The sequence below is a fragment of the Lampetra fluviatilis genome, chromosome 38 (genome assembly GCF_964198595.1).
Source record: "Lampetra fluviatilis chromosome 38, kcLamFluv1.1, whole genome shotgun sequence".
NCBI lineage: Eukaryota > Metazoa > Chordata > Hyperoartia > Petromyzontiformes > Petromyzontidae > Lampetra > Lampetra fluviatilis.
This window is the reverse complement of record NC_136312.1, coordinates 9,772,225-9,799,583: the sequence shown is the minus strand read 5'-3', so window position 1 is coordinate 9,799,583 and position 27,359 is coordinate 9,772,225. Positions and strand designations below refer to the sequence as shown.

General features: G+C 46.8%; 1 protein-coding gene across 1 annotated transcript; it reads right to left on the bottom strand.

Annotated features, from left to right (window-relative positions):
• On the bottom strand, nt 1-27,359 carry LOC144945622 (structural maintenance of chromosomes protein 1A-like). The gene is made up of 25 exons (XM_078874155.1): nt 27,099-27,359; nt 24,445-24,633; nt 23,130-23,242; nt 21,952-22,155; nt 20,746-20,984; nt 20,120-20,378; nt 18,984-19,124; nt 18,099-18,181; nt 17,175-17,382; nt 16,348-16,533; nt 15,060-15,239; nt 13,308-13,454; nt 12,664-12,801; nt 11,886-12,002; nt 11,124-11,230; nt 9,190-9,331; nt 8,578-8,723; nt 7,104-7,257; nt 6,553-6,675; nt 6,258-6,414; nt 5,940-6,094; nt 5,392-5,543; nt 4,263-4,332; nt 3,807-3,917; nt 1-3,067 (listed from the first exon to the last, which is right to left on the bottom strand). The coding sequence occupies exons 1-25, from the start codon at nt 27,205-27,207 to the stop codon at nt 2,969-2,971; spliced, it is 3,729 nt and encodes a 1,242-aa protein (XP_078730281.1). The 5' UTR covers nt 27,208-27,359; the 3' UTR covers nt 1-2,968.

Here is a 27,359-nt window from a genome sequence, read left to right as displayed (position 1 = left end):
TGCCAGAAAGCGATTCATGTTTTATTAATACACTCGGGTAAGCTCATATTCAAATCACTACAAAAATGTTTACACGATTCACATCATACTTCTAACCTTTTTCAAAACTATAATAACAAGGCCATGATACAAAACTTAACAGAAGGGTAAGCGAGTACTCGGCTTTAGGACTCGTGTTGCACTTGGATATGAACACCTGCTAGTTTGACCTATGCATCGAACCTGATGACAGATACATTGAGTAATAGTGGGAAACTTAATAAAATCCAACATCACATTCACAGTGCACAACAAAGCTGCAATTCACAGGCAAGCTCTTCGTGTAAATGTACGTGTGTTGAACTTCCTTTGCACCCTACGTAGCCAACCGTGCTAATCGGAGGTGCGGCAAAAAGCAGTTCTAAAGAAATGTTTTCAACATAGATTTAAAATATGGGCTACGTTATGTCAGCATTGTGGTTAGGGGACCAGAGTTTACAGGGAAAATGGCAGCACGATAGAAGCCTCTTTTTGCGAGTGCACCTAGTGTCAGCCAACCCCACTCGAACAAAAACTTACACGTTGTTAAATACAGGCACATGATGATCGACGATTTAGAAATTCAATTGTTCATGATTCGTGCGATGAAAGAATGGTTTGATAAGATTGTCTATGATTGATACTAAAAAATGCATTCGCAAATGTTTACTTTTTTTTAAGCTAAAAGAGCGCGAGATTGTAAATTGTAGACGCATGGGCAGGAGTGCAAATCCAAACCGTACGAATTAAATAGCCCTCGAAAGAATCGTGGCCCCAAATGACCATTAATTACGTGGAAATACAGGGGGATTCACTGTGGGTTGACTGTTCGCCCCCCCCCCCCCATACCAAAGCGAACGAGTCTGGTAGATAGACCTGGCAGATATATACGCGTACGGTTGTTGTGGCATTGGGCGTTCTGTTACGGGTCTTCGTTCTTGTGACCAGCAAAAATCTTATTAAAAATTTTATTTTTTGTAAGACGGGGGGATTTGTTACAAGCCTATGCATGATCGATAACTTGAGGATCCGGTCACCCGCCCGCCCACGCAGCAGTCGTTAGTCACGGCTTTATTGTACAATTCAAGGGCTCTCCGCTCTCGCGTCGACAATCAACTACTGTGAATGGGACGGTGGCATACAAGGCCACTTTGAAGTTACGCACCGGCACGATAGGCGCGCAATTACGGCAACACGAGCAGCAGATGCCTCAACCCCACGAAGCATAGCCAGGCATTTCCGTCAACTTAATATCGACACTCATTTTCTTCACACGTAGCGACGTCTCGTGCCAATGCACCTTGCAAGCCAACTTAAGCACGGGATGAAACCCATCATCGTCCACATCACAAACACTGCCTTCCAAGTCGATGCGCGATTAGATACGCTTTTGACAAATGCTCTCTTCAGAACATTAACTGTCCTATCTGACCACTGCCATCGGAATATGGAATTTCCACTCCAAGCTCAGGGCTGTCAAAAGGGAAAAGCGTTAGCTCGAAGTTCATTTGATTATGGAGACATTGTATTTTGCTTTTTAAGACGGGCTTGTTGTTAAAAAATACGTCTTGCGTAATTCTCATCTCGTCACGAAAAGCAGTGTTTGTTAATGACGGTGGTGCATCTTCCTTCATCAACCTGTGCACTTACACCACTCCGGATCCAGACTGTGAAATGTTAAATCACCACAAATTGCCAAGAAACCGGAAATGTTAATGCAGCGAGGGCAGTTATGGGGATGGGCAGTCACGAACACCATAACAACCATGATTTCTCGAACAGTCACGCACAAACCCACTAAATAAAAAAATACAAACACTCCCACAAAAAAAAACTTTTTTAAGCTACGTATCCGAAATTAACAACATGAAAACTACTCGTTAATTTGACAATCATACCGGACAGCTGTGTTATGGCTGGCACCATAAACCTAACCGGGACAAGCGATTGAGTTAGAATCCTGGTCATGGTTGACTCTGCCCACGCTAAATGAGCCCTGTCTGCAGACGATAAACCACCTGCAAGGTGGTCACAGCAGTGGACAAGTAGGAACTGCTCCTCACCAGAAGCAGTTTTAATATTCACACGACGCTGGAACATGCTTCGGCATACACCAGTCTCACTGCAACCACTGCTGAGAATACGTTTTCATTGCGATGTTCAGGAAAAAATAATAATTCAAACGCGAGTTTATCTTTTGTTAAACTGGCATTAGCAGAAACGATTCTCTAAGTCCCCGTGCCACCCAAATTAATCTGCTTCCAGTCAACTGTATTTACAGTCCAGGGCCAACGCCGTCGTAAAAAAAACGTCGCTGTCAACTTCACGATCTCTGTACAAAAGGACTCTCCGTCTCCAGCCCACTCGCCCGATCTCCAGTAAAAGTAAAATCCCGGCCAGAATGTTAACAAGTTCAACGTTTCTCTATTCACAGCGCAAGTTTAAAAAAACAACGGTAAAACACTGCAAGCTGTCAAAGCAGCAATGACGTCACCGCATTTAATGAGCATAATGGTTGTGACGTAAGTTGCGGTTTTCTGTGCTGTGACCATTCAGGCCAAGGGAAGGCCACAAAAGCCTCTTGACGACGATGAGGTGCAAAGGAATTGTAACTTCCTGTTTTGCCCTGCAGGCAAACAAGCCCAATTGCGAGTTATAAACAAGATCGAACAAACGCCCCTCATACTCTCCAACACTGTCACGATTAGCAGGCCAATTAAAAACAATCATCTCAAGTCACATATTTAGCTAATTATTTACGTAACTTGCAGACTGATGTTTGCACTGTAATGCTTAAACATATTTTATTTGACAGTTCTTCAGCACATGATTGGCGGATGAGATCTTGGCAGAAATTTGTAATTCAATATCTAATGGGCCTCCTCTTCTTCAAACTTTAAGTGGAGTCGTCTTGTGTGTCATCATCATAATTTTCGTGTTTCTTCCGTCATCATGCCTGCACCATGGCGTCCGCATCTGCGTCTCCGCCGGGCTCCGGGTACTGAGTCAGGTCAAAGGTCAGCACCTTGCTGATCACGCAATCCCCTTGCTGTTTTGACAAACAACAGGAACGTTGGTGGGGGGGGGAGCAAACACAGGTGGTGAGAGGTTTACACACACACACATACACGATTCAGTTTGAGGCGTAGGCTTTCACGACCAATATTATTCATGTGACAAACCTTGCTGGTTGGCTGCGTCAGGTGGTGGTGGCGAGTTAACGACACATGTATACTTACGCGATCCAACCAAAAAAACCTTGATTGTGAATACACGGTCCACTCCGAGAACGAGACAATTACACCCCCCATGACTGTACCAGCCACACAGCGATGGTTTCATGAACTACAGCAACAAGGGCTCACAATCTTGGACAACACTGTTTAGGATTGCTTTTCGTCCAGATGAAAATTCATTTCCATTCGGAAATTCTAGCAGTACATGCCGCACCAACTTTTTCTGGAGCTTTGCACATTTAAAGATGGTGACATATTTTGGACACAATAACATCATCAGTGCAGTGCTGGCAAAGTAATACTGTTGATAGTTATAGTAAATTGATTAAACCAATGGTGACAACTGCACCATTTGCTATCAAGCAATCATATTTTGAGTGCATTATTGCTTTTAAAGTTCATAAGAGTGCGACATCGAACGGCTGCGTTACCATTCACAACAGAATGCGCGACCGATATCTGCGTAGCATCAGCCTTGCGATTTTTTCCACTCAAGAAGCCAGACAAAGGGGGCTCAGTCGGGCCGTACGATGCCGAGTTTAGAGACGTCACCTCTGGGTAGACGCCCACAAGCGCATCCGCCCGAGTGTAGAACTCTTCTTTCAGTGAGATCACGATCGCTTGGAAGTTCTCCACCGACTGTTCCTTTATGTAATTGGCAACCTGGGGAGAAGGGGGGGGTAGGGGAGGGGCGGGGTAAGTGGGTGAGAGGAGGGAGGGGGAGCTTTGAGGCGTTCGCAAAACACCCGCCGGCAAACTGTGCGCGTGTGGCTCAAACCCAACGCCGAGGCTGCCGCAGCCGCCTTACCGTGCCCACCCGTTTCCGATTCCAAACGAAAACAACCAAACTTGGCAAAAAAAAAACCCGGCGGCGCATTTTTCGCGTCTGCGTTTCTCGAGGTCGAGCGCCTCGGCTTCGTGCGCAATTTACAGTTTTGTTTACAGACGTGCGCGAGTGTGGTGTGCAGCACCGCCGTCTGGCCACAAGGCCCCCGCCCCCCTCCCCACCTTGCTGATGTTGGTGTTATCCAGGGCCGCGTCAATCTCATCCAAGACGAAGAACGGAGCCGGCTTGTAGCTGCAACGCACAGACGCAACAACGAGATATAAAGGCCGTGGCTTTAGCAATGGGGCGCGACGGAAAAGCAAGAGGACAGCACTGTATACGAGGAGGTTGAGGGTACCACTTGTGTCTGGCCAGCTATCAGAACGGCGCAGTCAAATGCTATGGTAGCAAACAGTAATTTCGAAGTAAAATGACGCAAAAACAATCCAAACAGCTCTCATCTCTCAAACAAACTCAGGTTGCGTGACCTGGACTGTCAGCATTTAGGGCTTCGTTAATTCGATAAAAAAATATACTTTTAAGAGCGCTCCAGTGACATCACCGCATTGACGTAATCAGACATATGGCAATGATGATTTAGTGGTGTCACAGGATTGCTTTTGATGGCCCATATTTCCATAACTTTTAAAGTCCTTTTTTTCTCATGAAAGAAACCCGAAACCTGTGCCGGACAGCATGCGTCACACAGCCTGGGTGGCCATCTACGATATTGAGAACTGGTTTTTGGTCTGAGTGCTCATTTTCATCATCATCATGAATGGCTTAGCTATCAATTATGCAGGTGGTTCAACTACACTGGGGCCCACAGGCCAGAGAAACTCAAGTGCCAGCCTACAAAGAGGAGGTATATTAGTAAGGTGCTTATTTCATTCCTTGCACCAGGGCTCATGCCAGCTACGCTACACCACCGATCATCACGGTGGCGAGATGTTAACTACCTCGCCTGGTATACAGGAGGTCGTGGGTTCGATCCCGACCCCGATGCCTGCTGTATATTTGGAGTTTGCATGTTCTCCCCGTGGTCGCATTAATTTTTCTCCGGGTCCTATTTTTCCCCCCACATTTAGAATCAACATGCGTTTAGAGTATGTGGCTGCTATAAATTTCCACGTGATAAGCCACTTCGTTGAGCTATCATTTGTGGCCAGGTCGCTTCTGCAGAAAAGCTATATAGCTCAGTGGGCCTTACCTGATAAAATAAAATAGTTTAGTTTTATCATAATCATCATTACCACCACCACCACTACTTTCTTTGTGAATGTGAAGCAGCAGAGATGGGGGTGCTCAAACCTGTGTGTGGCAAACAGCAGTGCCAGTGCAGCAACAGTCTTCTCCCCGCCTGACAAGTTGTCCATGGGCCGGAAGCGTTTCCCGGGCGCCACGCAGTTGTAGTTGATTCCATCGAGGTACGGCTCTTCCGGGTTCTCTGGCCCCAGGAACGCCTGGTGCACAAACAGAGGGTGCCTCAGAGTTTATTCCGTCCGCATCCGAACACTCACCACTAGGCCTTTGACTCCCCTTCGTGATTCGCCGTTCGATTTCAGAATCGACAAGCTTTTTGTCTCGTTTCATGTTCATTTGTTTGTCCAGATTGTGATACAAGTATCGGACTGGGTTAACGAAGCGAAGACGACAGAATGAGAACACAATCTAAGTGGTACCAAATGGACAAAATAAGAATACATTCTTGAATTTATCCATTGCCCCGAATCGTGATAATCCATCCAACTGCGAGAAGAGTTCATCAACAAACGAAACGGTACCAACTGGACGAAAAAACGTATTTAATACAACCATGCCCCAGAAGAGTGAAATGGTTGACACGCCAGAATGCTGACCTGCGCACTGGCGTTGCGGGACAGAGCCTTGTAGATTTCGTCGATGTTGGTCGACACGGCCTCAAAGCAGGCGTTGAATCGGTCAAAGCGCTCCTTCTTGATCTGCTCAAATGCCTGCTTCGACTTCTTTGCTCGTTTCCTCGCCGCCTCGAACTCTGCCGATTGGAAACGCCACCGTCGTCAGAATGAACGCTGGGGGAGCGGCCGCGAAAAAAACCGTCTCCCTACACGATCGTGCAACCGCGGTTAAACCTCAGTGCCGGGGGTCGTGGGGATTCGGAGGTCCGCGCCACGATGGCACTTGCGCGCACTCCTCACCATCGGCGGTCTCTTGGAACTTGTCCCGCACGCTCTCCAGTTTCTCCATGGCTCTCATGTTGGGCGCCGAGATGCGCTGCATGATATTCTGGTGCTCCGTCACCTTGTGCTCCAGCCCGTTCAGTTCGCCCTTTATCTCCTCATCCGACGAGAGATCCTGCGGCGTCAAATGCACGCCAACGCACGCACACACGATTGATGTTACAGCCCCGTCGCTCGGGAGGATCGCACCTCGGAAATGTGACGATAGAGTGTGGCGGGAGACGAGCCGCGGGGGGCGGGTCGGTGCACGTGCCTTGAGGTCGTCGTTGAGTTCGTTGTAGTTGATCTGGATGAGAGCTTCGCGCGCGTACATGTTCGAACTGCGTTGGGAGCTGCCGCTCGTTTCGGTGTCGGTCTGCGACGAGCCCTGAACTCCCTGACACAAGAGCATTTACCAGTACGGTTATGACACTGAAAAGAAAAAAAACATTCCAAGTGGCTTTTTTGTATTTAGTTTGTCATCCTGCCCAGCACCTCTGATTAGCACGGTTGGCTACGCACGGTGCGAAAGAAGTTTAACATACATATATTTATATAATGAGAGTTATGGAGTTCACTGGATGGTTGACCAGATATTGGGGTGGGAGGGGGGGTGGATTGCATGCCCCTCACAACAACTACATCTTTGACTGCTTTAAAAGATTAGACTAATAGAAAGACTAAAAGGAAGTCCACAGACTAAGGCTTCGAAAATTTCGACAAGTTGTCGTGGACTTGACCAACAATGACTATCATAACAAAATGCTGACTAAATCGAGACTGGTGCTGGCACCAACATCATCACCTCCTCCGACCCCCTCTCACCTCCTCCTGCGAAATGTCGTCCATGGTGCCGTGCCGCATGGGCAGTCGCACGTCCTGCATCTTGCACGCCTGCAGCAGGTTGTGGCGGTCGCTCCTCTTCTGCTCAATCTTCGTCTCGATCGCCGTCACCTCCTTCTGCAGATGCGTCATCTCCCTGAGCAGCGACGTCAAGAGGGGAGAACAACAGTGGCGGTGTCACTTCATATGGTGCCAGCCTACAAAGAGGAGGTATATTAGTAAGGTGCTTATTTCATTCCTTGCACCAGGGCTCATGCCAGCTACGCTACACCACCGATCATCACAGTGGCGAGATGTTAACTACCTCACCTGGTATGCAGGAGGTCGTGGGTTTCGATCCCGATTCCGACGCCTGTATATTTTGTGTGGCTTTTTCTCCGGGTCCTCTGGATTTTCCCTTCAAAGTTAGAATCAACATGTGCTCAACAGTATTTGGCTGCTATAATTGTCCACGTGATAATAAGCCACCACATTGAGCTATAATTTGTGGCCAGGACGCTTCTGAAAAAGAGCTATATAGCTCAGTGGGCCTTACCTAGTCATAATAAAATTTGTTTAGTTTAAATCGTTAGTTTTGAATGTAGGCATGTCTTGACAATTTGGCTGCATGTCAATTGTAAAGTACAAAAAAATGCATTAAATTAATCAACATGGTCTTCTAAGAGAATAATATAACATAGGCGGTTGTTTCAAGCAACGGAGATTGTTCAGAGTAGCTACTTTGAAAATGATTTACTTAAGGGCCATTTTATCAGTTAACGTTTCAGGAAATGACCCGTCTTCAAATGAAATTCTACTCTGTAGGACCATGCCCAGGAATACTGGCAGATTACAAAAGGAAATTATGAAGGTGAAAAAAAATGTGTACGTCTTTCTTCCAAGCACGGATATTATTTCTCCTTGTGCCTCTTCTCTCGTCACATCCACTCCTCATATCTCACTCAACCGCATCCTCCCATCTCATCCTCGGTCTCCCTCCACTCCAACTACCCTGCACTGGTGGTATCTCCATTGGATGGCCCTTCTAATTGGATGCTCCTGTCTCTTCTCAACACATGACCAAACCAGCTAAGTCTAGCATCCTTTTCCTTCTCGAGAATATTGCTGACCCACGAGTTTGTGTAAAACGGTTCACGCAGCCCCTTGTTTGTTTCACAGAATTGTTCTGCATTGCACAGTACGGCAAGTCTTTTCTTAACGCGTTGTCGCTACAACGCTGTTTTCTTCCACTAGCGAACACTTGTTGCACGACACGCAACGCGCGTCGCTATCACACGGTTTGTGACCAGTCGACGATGAACTATCTTCTCGAGCTGCGCGATACGATGCCTGCAGACTGAGTTTACAGCGCAAATGCGATTTAAGCAACAATAATTTCTCACTTTCAAGGGGAATTTCGCGAAAGCATCTACCGCGGTAAACGAGGGATCACTGCGTTTCAAAAAAAGCCACTGACTTGCTGAAGCCGCCGAGCTTCTTGCGGATCTCCTCCATCTCGTGCGTCTTGTCGGCCACCTCAGACTTCTTCGAGAGCAGCTGGTTCTTCAGGTCCTGCAGCTGCGCCATGGTCTCGTCGATGATCTTCATGTGCCGCTGCTCCTCCTGCAGAGCGACACCACCCGTCGGTTACTTCCGAGCAGGCCATATGCCAACTCAATCGTATGCAAGTCTCTCTTGCAGTTGACAGAAGTTACTGACCACACTTCAATTATAGTTGTTACCAGATCAAAAATGTCACTCTAGTACCCGATTAATGAGGTGATGGTTGTTTGCGGGCCATTTAAAAGCGGTAGGCCTCATATATATATTTGTTTAACAACTTTCGCACCGTATTTAGCCAACCGTGCTAATTGGAGGTGCGAGCTAATCGGAAATGCAACATGAAAGTCACAGGCTCCCGATCCGTTGCTTTCAAGTAATAAATCATATCTCATACCTATGATTCGATGCATGCATCACAAGTATAACCAATGCTTTCCGTTGAAGAATCAATACATCATTATCCGCCCAACGTTTACCGTGCGGCACCGTGCCCAGACACAAAGCTGCCCCGCGTGACGGCGCTTACCTTCTTGAGTTTCTCCACCTCTGTCTCGTCCTTCTTGACCGCGTCCTCCCACATGGTCACCTTGTCCTGGTCCTCCTTGAGCTGTGTGCGCTCGTACTCCAGCTGGATGCCCAGGCGTGTCTTCTGGTTCTCAAACTCTGACCTGCGGCGATTTACATTTCATTACAATTGTGAAAAACTTAACAAACACCAACCCCCAAAGATGCAAATGATGAGGCAGAGTTCTCCAAAAGCCGGATGTGGCCTTCGAAGGCTCTTGGGAGTTGCCAACCGAGTGGCCTTCTAAGCCCACCAGGAGATACGATTCACTGAGGCGTCAAAAGATCCAGAATGACACAATTTGTGAGAAGAAAGCGAAATTCAAAATAGAAAAAAATTAAAGAGCTTCAGATGCTCATTTTCTTAAGAGGTTTGCTAGAAAACATCGCTGAAGAGCCCTGGAATAATATAAAGCCACTCAATATCTAACCTGTACGTTTCTGTTCTGTCCAATATAAGTTAAAGGTTTGTTAATGAGAAAAAAATTTGCAAGGCACAGCCTGGAATGCTCCGATGCTGTCGCTATGGCAGCGTTGGTCCCACACTTGTAATAAAATGTCACTGTCATGTTACCAGAGCGTATCATACGATCAATTTAAAAGCATATTTCTCATTATTTAAGTTTCAAACTTGAGTTGTAGAGCCTCAGACACTTCAGCCAAGGTATGAACATGCGCGTTGCGTGTCGTGCGAAAAGTGTTCCCAAGTGGAAGAAAACAGCGTTGTAGCGAAAACGCGTTGAGCAAGGACTTACCGTACTGTGCAATGCAGAACAATTCTATGAAACAAACAAGGGGCTGCGTGAACCGTTTTACACAAACTCGTGAGTCAGCAATCTTCTCGAGAAGGAAAAGGTTGCCAGACTTAGCTGGTTGGGCTGCCTTCTCCAACCCGCGCTGACCAGCGTGGAGAAGTACGCTCACATGACTCCACAAGCCACACAGCACGTGGAGGCCGTTACCCAGGAGTGGATTCACAAAAAGGAGCTATGCATAAACCACACACGTGTTGTTTCCAAGCCCCTTCTCTCATGTCTGTATGTGGAGCTTCTTTCGCACCGTACGTAGCCAACCGTGCTCATCGGAGGTGTGCGAGGGAAGAACAACAAACTAAGACACAAAAAGTAGTTCTAAAGAAAAATAATACAGGGCGTCCGAAAATGAATATACCAAAAATAATGTTTAACAGTTTTATTGTTATTCGAGACACTGACATAGATTTGATATAAATATATGCATTAGACTTATAAGTTTTAGTTTGTTGTGCATATTGATTGGTACTTTCTGTTTCAGAAGAAACCCCATTTTCTGACACAATGACAAATCCACCCGTTCACCCAAATGAACACCGTGAGATTTTTGCCTCTGGGGTGTTTTTTAAAGTAAAGTCTACACTAGCAAGCCAAGGGACCTTGAAGAACTTTAAACATTGTATTGTTCATGCTGTGTCATCCATCCCTACGGCTTTATGGAAAGGTTTTCTCACAGTTTGAATGGTGAATTAGATTGATCATAGTGAATGGTGGACGACATGTATAAGTTTATTAATAATTCGAGAATATCTAATCAATACCATAAACCAATTAATAATAAAAAAAATGATAAGTCATAAAATAATTTACTCTATGAGATCTCTTTTACCAGTGGCAAAATATAGTAGTAGGTTTTTACCCTTTTAAAGGTGTCAGTTTTGTACCAGTTTAAAAGGGTAAAAACCTACTACTCATAAAATAATTTTACATCTATTCATATTACATTTATGTCAGTAACAATAAAACCATTCGACGTTAACTTTTGATATATTTATTTTCGGACAGCCTGTATTAAGTTTAACACTGTAGGACAACTTTGTCAAGCTAAGGCGTTCAGGCAGACAATTGCGCCGTGCTCTCAGACCTTTTCTTGGCGATCTCCTGCTGCCTCTTGACCTTCTCCTCCTCAAACTCGCGGATATTGCGCACCCCAATCTCCCGGCAGAACTCCTCGAATATCTCGTCTTCCACCTGCCGCACGGAGCGCACAATCATCAGTGTCCCGTCGCGCACGATGCTGCCACTCCACACGCCGAGCGGCGGACAATATCGGCAGCAACAGCTGTCGGTGGGACAACTCGAAATTTCAGAGCTGGGGACAGAGTCAATTAAGTTGATTTAATTGTCAAATAATTAAGACAACCTTTTGTGGTCTATGATGTCCTTCCCCCGCACCTCCGATTAGCACGTTAGGCTACGTATGGTGCGAAAGAAGTTCAACATACATATTACTCGGGCCGTGTTAAATATAGAGGCCACGCCATCATTCTGCCACACAATGGTGGGGCTTTTCTTTCCCAAATGTTTGCATTCTTATTCTTTCGTATGGTTGATGTAGATGCAGAGCAACAACTAAAATTCCACATTCAGGTGGTCAACAAGCCAGAAAACCACGTCAGGAGACGCGGAGTGTATCGCTGTGATGTCTCCTTCGTATTTGTGGATTGGGAATTGCATTGTGATATGTCGTATATGGTCTGTTCTGGATGACCAGTCGCATAGTATTTTCATAATCTGATTAGTCGAGTAATCATCCCAACATTCGGTAGAGAAGTCGATTACTTAACTACCGAATTTCCCAGTTCTACACAATTTATTTTTAAGCCTGCGGCACCGACTGTCGCACCTGGTTCATCTTCTCGATGATGAGTTTGGTCTCCTGGTCGCGGGCCGTGATGCTGCGCTTGATCTCATTCATGCGAGGCTGAAAGTTGGCCAGCTCGCTCTCCAGCTTGGACTTCTCCTGCCGAGCGTACGTGACGAGCAAGGGAGGCAGAGCGCGTGCGTTACGCAACCGCTGCTGCTCAACAGCATAACTCGCCTGGCATTGGCGTCATTTGGGTTTCGCCACCTTTAAAAGCAGGTGTGGAGAACCCAAGGCCCACGGGCTGCATGCAACAAGTGACAATTTCATACAGCCCTCAGCCACATAAGGCCTTCCACTTCAAAATAGCTGGCCAAGCATATTATTTTTCATTGCAAGCATTCTAGCCACACTAATTGGGTCCTAGAGGTTAATAATATCCACCTGGAAACACTGTTTTACATTTTAGCAAGCTCAGTCATCTGTAGTCTTTTCAGTAGTTCCGAGCACATAATCAAGGCATATCGTCAAAACGTGATCAAAGTTTCGTGTCGAATGTGCAGCCTGTTAAAGGTATCTATTCAAAAGTTGTATTCGGCTCACAGTGAGGCAACGGTTCACCCACTCGTGTTTTTAAACAAAGATGCAACCAAAGCAAAAACAAAGAAGCTCTTACTTTACGGTGAGACACCTAATGTCGGGCGGGATCAAAAGCTATTTCCCACATGAGCCAAAGCCAGGGCACGACATACCGAACGCTCTCAGAGACAATCAGCCCAAGCGCCGGACTAGCGAGCACATGGGCTTGACCCCCCTTTACCTGCATGTTGTTGGCCAGATGCTTGTTGCGAGTCTGTTCCAAGTCACTCTGCGTGTACTTGAGCCTCGTTTGCAGCCCGTGCGACTGTGACTGCACCTGGCGCAACTCCGCTTCTTTCCGCTTACTCTTCACTTGTTCCTAAAAAAGGCAAGCGGCAGGGTTTAACAGTTTGACGCGGTGGTCGAGGGAAATGAATGCCCGTGAGAAGGGTTCCCCTGCCCCCCACCCGCCAAAGACATTCAGAACTTTGCAGCGAGCAGCACACCCCCGTTTGAAAATTATTTCACGCCACAGAAGTAACTTCAATAAGTCTGTTTATCCACACTACGCACACTTCTTTTGTATGCGATGCAAAACTTTTCCCTGCATCTCAACCTGACAAAAAGAATAACATCTCGGTGTGAATAATCGGAACAAAGTGATAAAACAATATTCAACACGATAGTTTTCCATGACGTCATTGGTGGCCGGGCCATCAATTAGCGATGCTTGAGAACCAAGTTCTCTAATTATACTGAAACTTGGTTTTAAAACCAGGATCTCAGCTGTGCCGACACAGCGCTAAGACACGGTATTAGCCCCCAAAACTATCCCGGCGACATCCCCTAGTTGAGTTTGTTTATTCAAGGCCTGGCTGCATTTGCCTTGAGCTCCTCGGCGAGACGCTCCTTCTTCTCCTTGAGCTTGTCCACGGCCTTCTCATCCCAGCGGCGCGCCTTGGCCTTGAGGTCGCTGGCGCCGCCAGAGATCACGCCCGACTTCTGGAAGAGCGTGCCGTCCAGCGCTACGGCCTGCACGCACCCACGCCGTCATGCGCAGCACAGGGCAGCAGACAGAATCATGTAACATGCTGCTTCGGTTTGGGAAAACCAAACTGGGACGCACCTGCAGCCAAGTCACCGGGAATGTGTCAAATCTCTGAGCTAAGCAGCTTTGAGCCTGGACAGCGCTCGCATGGATGACTAAAATGGACAACTGGTCTGTATGAGTTCGGGTGGGGCGATTTAATGTGCAGCAGAAAGCAGTGAAAAAAATGCACTGTTGTACTGCACTTCTATGCTCCCACACATACATAAAAATATACCCTGCCTTCACAAAACAGCACTGACCAGAATGGCGAGGTTATGGTCAAATAAATCGCGTGACCTACGTGGCGAGGGGATGTCCTCATCCAGCAGTGGAATTGACAAAATGGTGTAAATGTATATTACTAGACCGGCGTACGATGGGAAGTAGGGATTGAGCAAGATTTGTGATGCAATGAAATGCCAATAAAGCTGTTTCTTTGACAATAAATATTAATGTCGTTTTCCTAAAAGGAGTAAAGATGGGGAACACATTATGCTCTGTACGATTTAGAAAACAGTTACGTTCAAGGGCCTCTAATGGCATTGATGAGTTGCAATAGAGAACCTATACCTGCCAACGCATTTTTAATGGTCGCGATATAATTTATATATCCAGGAAAACATTACTAAGGGTTGTTAACGAGGCAATCTGCAGTTGTTACCGAGCGCCTCATGTAAAGCCCCAAATGAACACGCAAACTTCGTTGGTAAAACACGAGATGCACTCCCTCCATGCACTCATGCGACCGTGACTAAACCGACTTAAGGGGCCCATTTGGCAAGAATGTAGAGAAAATAACCTGGTAATATCGGCCAAGTCCACGGATCCCCAGTCACTGCAATGTCTGTAATTTCCATTTGTTCTCCAATCTATGTGGTCCATCCATCACCCCTCTGAGCGGTATATCCTGCCCAAACTCCCTTAACTCTTTCCTAACATTCGGAATAATGTCTCTAACCGACGTTTTCTTTTTTTCTGTCTCTATGCAATTCCCAGAAGAGCATCTCTCCACGCGTCAGAGTTTTCAGTCTGATCCACTTTCAGTGTGCGCATGTTTATGATCGACGACCTTCGACCCCCTGGGTGGCACTGGCCACCAACACATTCAACAACAACTCACATTAATGAGGCAATGTTTAAGCCGAGCGGACCCCCTTGGTGGGAGCTGTCCCAGTGCAGCACAAGGTGAACACAGCACCGGAATGCAAGTGCGCGTTAGTCTGCCAGTTAGGGGCAATGCTGCCGTTGGTTTTACCAATTAACCCTTTCCCATTCCAAGACATCTGCAAGTTGCAGGGTGGGTGTCCTGTTCACCGCTGAATATCGGAACTCGCAAGTGTCTCAGCATAAATTTTATTTAGGGAGCTGTAGCGCCGCTGTTTTTCAAGACATTGTACTCACCGCAGAGAACCGTAGCGACACGACCGCAACTCTATGACAGCCGGCGCCAAACCGTGCCACCCGCCCTCCCGCGTGGCCTTTTACCGAAGAAAAACTGCTGACGTACACATACGTCATCGGAATGGGAAAGGGGTTAAGTAATCTACCTTGTGGCGCTGCGGTCCGCCGAACGCGATGCGACGGGCGTCCTCCACGTTTTCGCACACGAGCGAGTTTCCGCAGGCGTACTGCAGCGCCTTCTTGATCTGCGGCGGCTCGTAGCGAATCACGTCGATCACCAGCTTCGCCCCGCGCAACTCGCGCAGCTTCTCGTCCGTCGGCTTCACCTGCCGGACGCAAAAAGGAGGAAGGGGGTTCAGGAAAATGTCACCACGTTCAGACTAATAATGGGGGGTGGAGGGGGGGGGGGGAGGTTTTTGAGAAGAGTAATACTGCTTAAATTTTAAAAAGCGTCAATTATGCCAGCATCCCATAACGCTATACATTATTTATATATAAGGATAAAATCTCATATACAGCCACTACCAAGCAAATGAAAACCCGACTATCAAGGTAAATAAAAAAAATTATAAACAAAAACGGCACCAAACAAAAATCACACAAAGACAAATAAGTTATTGTGAACCCCTGCCACCACATTCACCAGGTTGTTGTATATATAGGCGGCGAGCCAATTTTTGAGAACACAGTCAACGCACGATTAACCAGCATAATGGGAGGGGAGGGAAGGTCCGGAAAGAACAAAAACATGGACAATACAAAGCACACGTAAATTAAGCTATAAAACTAATATTTATTAATTACCTTACATTGACTGGGTGTAAACAAGTAAACATTTATTTTGTTTGATTTTTAAAGTAATCGAATTGTCAACGTTGTCGGTCAGGTGGGCACAAGTCACGGATCCCCGACGAGCACAAGGAAAGAAATAGGGTTTTTTGCAATCACGGTAAATTCACAATCCACCCATTGATAATCAAGTGTGGACATGCCGTTGGCGTGCGTGTCTTGTCACAGCGCATACGGCGTCACGGTGTGCGATATGGGAAGCATTTAGTGCGTGATGTGTCCATCTGGTGTGGTGTGTGTACATACGTAACACGTCACGGCGTGTGCGGCGTCACGGTGTGCGATACGTTACGGATTGCGTGTGATGTGTCACGCAGTGTGTGCGACGTCACAGTGTGTGCGTGTGTGATACATGACGCATTGCGTTTGTGCGATGTGTCCACGCAGTGTGTGTGCGACGTCACAGTGTGTGCGTGTGTGATACATGACGCATTGCGTTTGTGCGATGTGTCCACGCAGTGTGTGTGTGTGCGACGTCACAGTGTGTGCGTGTGTGATACATGACGCATTGCGTTTGTGTGATGTGTCCACGCGGTGTGTGTGTGCGCACGTGTGTGAGATGAGTGCGAGCGACAGGGCACTTGCCTCCAGGTAGTCGAGGGGAAGGAAGGTCTCAGGCTCCCCGCGCTGCTCCTTCACGTACTGGATGCAGTCTCGGCCGGTCTTCTCCGAATCCACGATGATGGCATCCATGTTCTTGCCCAGCACCTTGGTTACGGCGATCTGGTATTTCTTCTGTGTCGGCTGGCACAGGTCGATGAGCCGTCCATACTGCAGCAAACAGGTACACACGGTGAGCGTTAAAGACGAAAATCCAACAGATCATGCATGTGCATGGATTCTATCACGCGTTCCAACATGCGTTTGTCCTTCTGACATATTTAATGAATTATAATAATGGTAAGTTCCAAGCCGTACAATGGCTCGGGTCTTGTGCTGTCACGAAATGACGTAACATCTAATGACGACATCGGGAGGGGAGATGGGGCGCATAAACCTATGATGTCATTGCCTCGGTCGACAAAGCTCAACATTTTAGCGCAATATTTCTGAAAAACCTATTTTATTTCGGGCAAGTCCCTGACCGGAAACACAAATTTACAGTGAAGTTTAATTTATATTGGATCCTCTTCACAAGAGTTAACGTGACACCCCACTGAGGACAGAGGCAACGCACAAGCGCGTTCAACCTTTGCTGGGCGGCGTTAACAACGAAGAGTTCATATCCTGCAGATAAAACATGAGCAGCCTTTCTCAGGTTGTCTGACTTTGTGCATCTTTGTCTTTGATGTGGGGGGGAGAGGAGGGTGGTTGGGGTAGAAGCACTTTAACCCACGCAACATTTTTATTCCACATACATTTTGCAGTCGCTTATATCCTAGGGACAGCAGTGCATGGTGCGGCAGGCTCACCACGGAGCTGGAGTACAGGCGCTTGAGGCTCTCCATGATCTCCACTCGCCTCTGCTGCCGACTGTTCTCCTGCCGGTCGATGCGCGCATCTCCGAGCTGCCCCATCACCTGGTTGAGTTCACTGTTGATCTCTTCGATTCGACGCTTGGCTGTCTCCACCTCCTCCGTCAGCTGCGACTCCAGCTTCTTCTGCTCCTCCAGCGAAGACCTGGGGCGACCGTGATGCTCGTCAAAATACCGCGCCCCTAGCGTAAAGTCAATGCCGCAGGCATGGCTGGGGCTAAATCAGGGACGACTTCATTTCATGCGGCCTGCCATCAGACATTCCCATTTTAATTGGCCAACTTGTAATTTTGTTTGGCTCATATTTATCTTGAGCCCAAGTTTGCAGCCTTCTTTAGTCAATTATTATTGTCTACATTTAATTTTCAACTGCTGTATTGAAATTTTTAAAATAATATTATTTTATTTTTGCTTTGTGCAATATTTTATTCCAAATGCACCATCAGCTTCATCGCATGAGATTTACACATGTCCACGAACAACTCTCACAGACAGCAGTGCATCACCTTGTGTCAGTTAACAGATGTACGATGTCACAACCTACTTTTGAGAAAACTCCCAACATATTCGTCAGAAAACACTGCTTAATTACAAATTAATTCAACTTGGATTTGAACCTGAAATGGTATCTGTCCGCTTAACGCTCTGACAACTCAGTTCTCCCACAAGCCACGAAAAAAACAAGTGCTGTGAAGAAGGGCGATTGCTTGAAACGTCACCTATTAAACACTTTTTCTTTGAAGTCCACAGTGGTATTTTTTGTTATTTGGGGTTGTGCGCCCCTGCCACCAAATATTGTTTTGAACAGAGAAAGGACATATTAGCCAAGTGCCACAGCCCCTTGGCTCGGCTTGAGTTTACCGGCTGGTCACGATGTACTCCTCCAGCTTCTCCACTCGCTTGTGGTTTTCCTCAATTTCGCGCAGCTTCTGCTTAATCTTCGCCTGCACGCATCCGAGTATTGCAAAGCAAGCAATGTAAGGCTTCAATGTTGCCCGTAAAAAAACCCTCCCCAGCCAAAACAATTGCTCTCTCTCACACGGTTATATACATTTCTACGTCATTTACGAGTGTCAATACTACAATTTGAATTGTGAAAGTTGTGGGTTTACTCTCCAACACAACGGCGGGTTTAACGACACATTTGTATTTACGAGATCTAACCCAAAACAAATCTCTAGTATGGATACATTATGTTTGTCCAATTCACATACAAAGATTGTTTGCGTGTCAATGAAAATGAGAACAAACGGAGAAAACTCATGCAGATGAGGCGATAACACTGAAATGTCCTCAAAAGATGAGTTCTACGAACCTATTTGCTGTACTGCCATCTCCTGGCTACCTTGCAACCAGGCAGGTTTGAAAAGCTAACTTCATACATCATGAAGAATATAAACAGTATTATGCATCTAGTAATTGTTTTCTTTTCGTGAGAACCCTACCCCGTATGCCATTTTACATCCTGCGAGTTGTTGCCATTCATTTCTCACTTTTCAGTACCACTGGCGATGTCCTAACTGTGATGGCACCAATTTCTATACAAGGCCAATACAACTTTTTTTAGAAAAAGGGCATTTGCACAGTTCGCTTGTATTGATCATAATAGACCCATAAAATAATAATACAAATAATAAGAAATCGATAGCGCTGAAGTTAAAGAATATGAAGTTTTCCCACCGACGTCTGCTCTGGCCCACGGGAAGGCGTGAAGATAAACCTCCCCTCCAACCCACTCCCACGTACCTCGGTCTCCACCTTCTTCCTCTCCTCCAGATCCAGGCGGTCCTGATCGGCCTTCTGGTCCCGGTTAAACTTCTCCAACTCCTGCGCGAGCACGGCCGCCCTCTTGCTGGCCTCCTCCTTCAAGCTGTTGTACACCTTCACCTGTGCCACGCAAATGACTTGCACCATTAGGCCTTGAAGCGTGTCATATGTCCAGCCACAGTGCGTATTTAGGAAAGGCCACTCATAACCTTCTTGTTCTTCACTCAAAAGAGATGCAACCCAACACTCAAATAGCTCTCAACTCCTGGACATTAGGATCAGTGTGGCTACATTAGATATGTAACAATTCACTAGTCCCCCCCCCATTTCCCTATGAAAACTGATGAGTTGTCACAAATTTGGTTCACAATTTGACCCTTTAGTCTCGTATGTTCTCTCTTGTTTGCACTGTCTCATGTGTAGTGCCTGTAACGTCTTGTAAATAGTATATTTACAGCATCGCCTTTAAAATATCTCATTTGTACCATCTCGATTATTTTGTGTCATTCATTCCGACCACTGGGCGAGTTAAATTTCGATTTAAAGCTTTCGTGACTGCAGGGATTCATCTTCTTGGTTCTTTCGGTAAAGTCACGTAGAAGGGAAGTAATAAAATAATAAAATAAAACATAATAAAATAATTCTCACGACGTTTCGGTCACAACGCAAGCAGCCGTCCTCAGGTGAAGAACATGTCTGTCGATAAGACAGAGTCTAAATGACACATCTTAGGCTTGGCAAAATAATTTGCAAATTCTTTTGTCAAGGCTCTCTTCCTCCTCCCTCACAGCTTAAATAGACACTCCAAGCCTAAGACGTGTCATTTAGACTCTGTCTTATCGACAGACATGTTCTTCACCTGAGGACGGCTGCTTGCATTGTGGCCGAAACGTCGTGAGAATTATTTTATTATGTTTTATTTTTATTATTTTATTACTTCCCTTCTACGTGACTTTACCGAAAGAACCAAGAACACTGGGCGAGTGTAAACAAATTCCGTAATATCTACATGAAACGAACGGAAACTCATCATTCTCTCTTCCACCACCTTCCTGCCTTCCTTACCACCACCGCCCCCCCCTCCCCACAAGCCATCCATGGGGCTGCGGACGAACCTGCGACTCCTCGAGTTGGAGGTCTCGGCCCTGGCTCTGGCTCTCCTCCTCGATGCGCTCCTCAAACTCCTGCCGAGCCTTCTCCACGCCGCCCAGCTCCAGTTCCAGCTCGTCGATGTCCGCCTTGTGCTTCATGTACTGCTTCTGCGCGTTCTGCACCGACTTGCGCGCCGCTTCCAGCTTCTTTAGCTTGTGCGCCGTGTTCTCCTTCGCCTTGATGTACTGCGGGCGCTTCTGGTTCAGATCAGAGTCCTTCTCCCTGTGCCGGGGGAAAGGTTCCAAAACAGCTATTGTAATCGTGAGCGATGCCAGACAGATGGGTGGACAGGCAGAGCTAGTGCCATCAATGTTTTCAACCTTATCCAGACAGCATTAAAAACTAACAGTGTTTTATAAACCAGTCAACGGTTCAAATTAATGCGCAAGTAATGTTGTAATTTTTTGCAATAAAAGTTTGACCAACTATAATAAATCTTGTCCATATAACCAGTCACGGTCTCCACAGAGTCTGTACAGCTCCGCAAAAACCTCTCAACATTCTACATTCGCGACCATCGTAGGCACTGACGAGTGAGGATGTGCGGGGAGGGGTAAGGGGAGAATAGATGGATGCTCGAAGGACGCACTTGATTTCCTTCTCGACCTGCTGCTGCTCGCGCGTCAGCTTGCCGACCTCCTTCTTGCGCCCCTTCATCTCCTCCTCGACACGGTCGATGCGCCGCGTCTCCTTGTCGATGTCGCGGTTGCGCACGGTCAGGTCCTTGTTGAGCCGCTCGATCTCCTGCTCCGTGTAGTACAACTTGAAGAGCTGCAGCTGCACGTGCGCGCGTGCCAGCTCGTCCTTCAGCCGCTGGTACCGCTCCGCCTGCGCAGGAAAGCACAACGCTTACATTGCACACATCGAGCCATCCAACACATGCCTACACCTTTGTGCGGTGATTTCATTTAAATCAATCCTTGAGCTCATGATGCATATGCAGGGCCCTTTTGTCAGGGATGCACGAGCTAGAGAGAAGACCAAGATGAGCCTATAAGTATGCATTATTGTTGAACTTCTTTCGCACCGCGTGTAGCCAACCGTGCTAATCGGAGGTACATGTAGATGCCTTGATCCACAGGGACAATTTTACGGCAATCGCTGCCGGAAACCGTCACCAGTTACCACCAACTTGACGGGAAAGAGAATGGAATGACGGGAGTTCTCTCCAGCTAATCAAAGCAAGATGTATTCTAAGCAACAGGCTGGGCCTGCAGCAGCAATTCTCAACCATTTTAGTAATGGCGGCCCCAATCGAGACCGCTGATCCCCGCGCTGCACTTTTGATGGCCACCACGTAAGCCCGCAACAAACTGACATGCATGGTGGTCACCCATCTACGCACTCTCTAGGCTCAAACCTGGAGAGGGGCCTCGCGGTGGCGAGACATTATATCCCTCGCCTGGTCTGCAGGAGGTTGTGGGTTCGATCTGGACCCCGACGCCTGCTGTATATTTGGGGTTTGCATGTGCTCCCCGTGGTCGCGCGGATTTTTCTCCGGGTCCTCCGGTTTTTCCCTCTACATTTAGAAACATGCATTTCGAGTATTCGGCCGCTATAAATGTCCACGTGATAAGCCACCTCGTTGAGCCGTCATTTGTGATAGCCATGTCGCTTCTGGAAAAGAGCTATACAGCTCAATGGCCTTACCTGGTAAAATAAAAAATAGTAAATAGTTTTTTTTTAGCTTCTGAGATCAGGTGCACTCTGGCTGATTATATTAATCTCATACAGCACTGGCAAGGAGAAGAGCCAAGTGGTTAACGCGGGGCCGGCACGGCTGCGACCGTCGCACCTCGTCCTTCTCCTGCTTGGCCTCCTTGCGCTCGGCGGCGATGTTCTTCTTGCGGTGGTAGTTGAACTGCGTGTCCTCCTCAGCCTTCATCATCTCCCGCTTGCGCCGCTCGTACTCCGCCGCTAGCTCCCCCGAGCGACTGATCTCCTCGAAGAGCTGCGTGCGCTCCTTGGGGTTCTTCATCGCAATCGACTCCACCGCGCCCTGCGGGTAAGAACGCGCGCAAAAAAAAGGTCCCAGAAGTCAACACCCGACATCGCAATTTGCTCATCGGAATGTAAATGGAGAAAATCCGATATGAAACGTGCGTGTATGCTCAACTTATTTTGCGCTGTACGTTGCAAACCGTGCTAGTCAGAGGTGCGTGATATAAGCATCGTGTCCAAAATATACATTTGTCAATATAAAATTTGCATGAGTTATATTGACATTTGTCAATATAAAATTTGCACGAGTTAAAGACCAGGCACTGACCACCATGCCTTAACATTACTCGACTGCTTTTATCCTGACGTGTACCGATGATAATGGTGTTGGATTGTGGGGTATCCTGCCACAATCGCCAATTAAACATTTTCCAGCAGTGTTTTCCGTACACGCCTTGTGATGGTGATGACAAAGAGCCATAACAATCCATCTGTGCGGGTATTTTGTTTCCTCCCAAAGGAAGCAAAAACATTCACCCTTCAGCAAAAAAATCAACTGCCATTGGTGAAGGTGCGGAGAATATGCGAGGGAGCATAGCAGTGGTTTAGGAGGCGGGAAGCCTCGGACCGTTTCAGCTATCGCTCGCCACTGACGGCAGTCACGGGCGGGAATCACACTCAGGTCACCGGATTCATAGCGAGGCGCGCTAACCACTTTGTAACAGGGTTGTAAAGGTCATTTAATGATTTTGGGGGAACTTCTCATGTAACGGTACTTCATATACATCATCAGACATGGTCAATTCCACTGCTGGAGGAAGACCTCCCCAAGCAGCCACCACCTCTCACGATCCTGCACTGTGATAATCCACCTAGCGCCTGCACACGAGCTGATAAAGGATACTTTAATTCCGGAGGGTATCATTATAAACGGAGTTGAGTGTACATTTGAACTTGACCAACACTCACCAGCCCTAAGGATTCAGAGGGGCCTCCCTCCACTTAAGAGCAGAACACATGGCGCACCCTCACCTGGAAGACGAGGAAGTTGCGTGCTTTGATGAGGATGCCCAACTTCTCCAGCTCAGAACTGTACTCCTGCAGTTGCACCACCTTGGAATTGATCCGATACTCGGAGGAAGATCCTGTCCCCCAACGGTAGAGATGAGTACAGAGAATGTAGCAGGTACATACACAGTGGTTATTCGGCAGATCACAAACTTTGTTTAGATTATATACCCAGTCGTTATCGGACAGACCTCAAATGTTGTAACTGCATATTACAACAATGTATCAAGATGTCAAAAAGTTGCTACTACACTGGGACATTGTGCACAATTTTTAAATGCATACGACAACATGGTAGAAAAACAAACCAATTCTAAGATGGCATGTAAATTACAAGAAACTCATGAGACAGAAAACAGTAATTATATGTACAGTAGCTATAGTCATTTGCAGCCAGCAACAGGTGAGATTGTGACCACTGGATCAGTCCTCCCAGTTGTATCATTGTCCTGTCTAATATCATTTGGAAATAATTTTACCTCTTTTGATTTGGTGGTCTAAAACAAAGCTCATGTTGTACGGCGATGTCACATGACATGAAAGGAATGACGGGAGGGCCAATCAAATCGTCTCCAATTGTTCCTTTTGCTGTCAAGAAATCACTTTTTTATTAACTTGTGATTACAATGATATTTAGAATTCTCACATCTCTGTCCAATTATCAGTCTAGTGGTGTGCTTTCACATGGTGACACAAAGTTACTGAGTGAATGAACACGATGAGCAATATATGGCGAGTCTCTTAACAGCAACATAAGTTTGTACGGATATTTAATTCATATTCGTAATTTTTTTACGAGAGTTATCGTGACGCTCCATTACAGATGAACAGAGCAAATGGTATTACTGCATAAAACCTGAATTAAAACACGTTAAAACACAGGGCCAAAGCGCCCGCTCCACCAACAACACGTTACATGCCGCTCTGCATAGGCGTGAATGTTCTTCTTTCGTATGGCTGATGTAGATGCAAAGCAATAACTCTACAATTTCAAATACAGGTGGTCAAGCCAGAAAACCACACCAGATGCAGCAGAGTGCATTGCTGTAATGTCTCCTTGGTATTTGTGAATCAGGCAATGCGTCGTTATATGTTGTACTGTATATTCTGGATGACCAGTCGCACACTGGAGAATTTAAATTTTCCATTTATGCATCAGGTATCCGCATCTGCCGTGGTTTGTTGCAATGGATGCGATTAAGGGTGAATCATGAGCTTCGTGGAAGATCAAACCCAAGGATCTTCTGTAACCAAGTGACGGTGAAGTGTAGCGACGAACCGATGATGTAGCGGGTGAATATTTTCTCCTCTCCGTTGTCCTCTGCGTACACCATGCTCACGTACGCCTTGTTGGCGGCCGGTTTGCCCACGGGAGCGCCATGAATCAGATCCTTCAAGGTCTTCACACGGAGGTTGCTAGTCTTCTCACCCAGGACGAAGCTGATGGCGTCCATCAAGTTTGATTTACCTGCAAGCCGAGACATTACGGTCAACTCTCCATTATCTGTGGGCAGATTATCAGGGTTACAGTTTCAACCTTGCTAATTTGCACGTGTTAAGCGCACACCGTTTTCATTATTAGCTGCTCCCCACTTGTCGAGGGCAAGCGAGTCAGTGCTCACACGACCGCATTACATGTCAGTAATTAAAACTGCTTACTTAAAAAACACATTAAAACGATGACAAGTTCCACATAGTTAAACCATAAATTAAATGCGGGCCAGGACTCCCCCAAATAGGACCAAAACATATATAAGAAGCTGAAACTGCAAACATCTGCATAAAGCGGTAAACAATGCTGCTATTTGGCCATGTCACGCACTGCCATGGCACAAGGTGCGATTGGGGTGGCTTAAGGCGCTAATACTGTCAGAGTAGTGAGTTCAGCACCGCTAAGATGCACGGTTTGAATGTGTTTCAGCCACCTGTGATTAAACTGGGTTCCCAAGTGTAGTGAGCCGATGATCCAAGCGCAATTATCAATGAGTGCACAAAAATAACTATTTGGTTTTTTACTAAACGTATCTTATTGAAGAACAATTTTCAATGTTTTGCTTTGACATGTTGGGAACACCTCTACAGCAGGGCATGTGAGAGTGAATAGGTGCCCAACCTAGTGTGTATGTATGTTAGGGTTGCCCCATTTGAATTTAACAAAATATGGACAAAGATCAAACACAAGTGTCGTTAATTCATAGTTAAACTATACTATAACAAAAATGTTTTTCGGAGAATGGGTAAAAGAAGGTAACGGTGCAGCCCTGCATCCACTAGCTTAGGAGAGTGCGTGGGCCCTGGCTGGGATGTCAACTTATGCTCTCAAAACTGGCGGTCTTGCTCCTGTACCAAAAGGGCCACACAACTAGAGGAGATTGGAACTCATTGTGCACTGGACTGGCGAGGGATCTGGACTATCGAGACTATAGCACCTGGTACTCAAATAGCATTTAACGGCCCAAACACTCCACATTCCTATTGCCAGGAAGAGTTGTTATTCTAAAAAATCACTATCGAATAGTTAAACAGTTGAGACGTTCCTTCATTATGTAGATAAGTGGAAATCACCGATACATCAATTTAACAGCGAATTATATTTAATTTGATACGGCATTACTTTGTATCCAGAAAGCAAAAATCACCCCAAACATGGGCCAGTTGTCAGTAAGGTATGCATATGGTCTCATTCCTACCGGATTATAAGACGAAGCGTCAACTTTTACTTTAAAATACAGGGAAGGGGGGGTGATTTATACATTTCTTTAATATTGTGGTGCAATACATGGCGCGATTAAGATAAACAACACATGACTCAACAAGTGAACGTGCATGATTATATGCCGTTGAAGACCTCACCGAAATGTATAACATAAAACACAGCTGTAATCATTTATATCGAGTTCTTCCAAGAAGTCTGGCGTGGAAGAGTAGGCCCAAGTACAGTTTTTTTTCAATTTTCATTTATTAGGTATAGCCCTGTGAGCCATTCGGCTCTTGAATCGGGTGCAACCGCAACAAACAAAAACATGAACAAGAAACATCTTAAAGTGACTACAAACATTAAAAAAATCTCAAGGCTCTCGAGAGCAGTGATACTCAACCTTGTTTGGGCTTCTGTAACCACTTGTTGAAACAAAATTCAACAGAGTACCAACCTTGCCTGACACCCAACATGGGTCTCGGTTACCATACGTAGTTAATTCATATTTCCATATTCAATTCGTGAATATTCACCAATGACTCTAATACCATTTCACACATTTATAAATCAACTCATGTACCCCCCCCCCGTCCCAGACTCTCCCATCAGGGGCCCGCGTACCCACTGGTTGACAACCACTGCTCTGAGAGCTTCCTCTCGTACGAGGCTCTTCCGCCAGCAGAGGCGTCAACGGGAAATTGCAGGGCTGCGCCTTCACTTTGTTTTCGACCCAATCGAGCACGCAACCCCGCCACTTTGCACAGCGAGAACGCGGTTTTTAGCACGCACACGACATTCGCGGCGAATGTTCGTGTTTATATCACTGCTAGTTCACTGCTAATTCAGTGTTTAGTTTGTGCGGTGCCGTTTAGGTCGTCGCTGTTGTTGCATTACGCTGACAATGGGGGGGAGCGGTGGCGCAGCGGTTAGCGCACTAAGCACGCCACGAAACCCGGTGACCCAAGTTCAATTCGCGCTTACGGCCAACATCAGTTACGAATCTCTGAATCGGTCCTGGGCATTGCCCTAGGTCGACTCAGCCTTCCGTGAGGTACCTGGTGCGATAGGAGCCGGGGGGGTGGGGGGAGACAAAGACGGAAGGGGCGCGTCGCTAGCCACACTACTCCCTCTCGTGCCGTGCAGTCCTCTGACAGCACTTGCCCCAACACGTGTTGAAGGCTACACGGGGGATCTTTATCTTTGCGTGTGTGTGTGTGACAGGGCCGTAGTCTTACCCGAGCCATTGGGCCCAATGATCGCGGCGAAGCGCTTGAAGGGCCCGATGATCTGCTTGCCCTTGTACGACTTGAAGTTCTCCAGCTCGATCAGCTTCAGGAACCCCATGGCTGCCCCCCTCCCCGCCCCCCACAACTTAATCCGCGTCGATGATCGTGCGTTAGAAAACCCCCTCAGCCTGAAACAAAAGCGACGCGCGGTGGCCGCGAGACAGCGGAGGCGGCGGCGACGGCCATGTTTTGGCCGCGCATTCCCGCCAA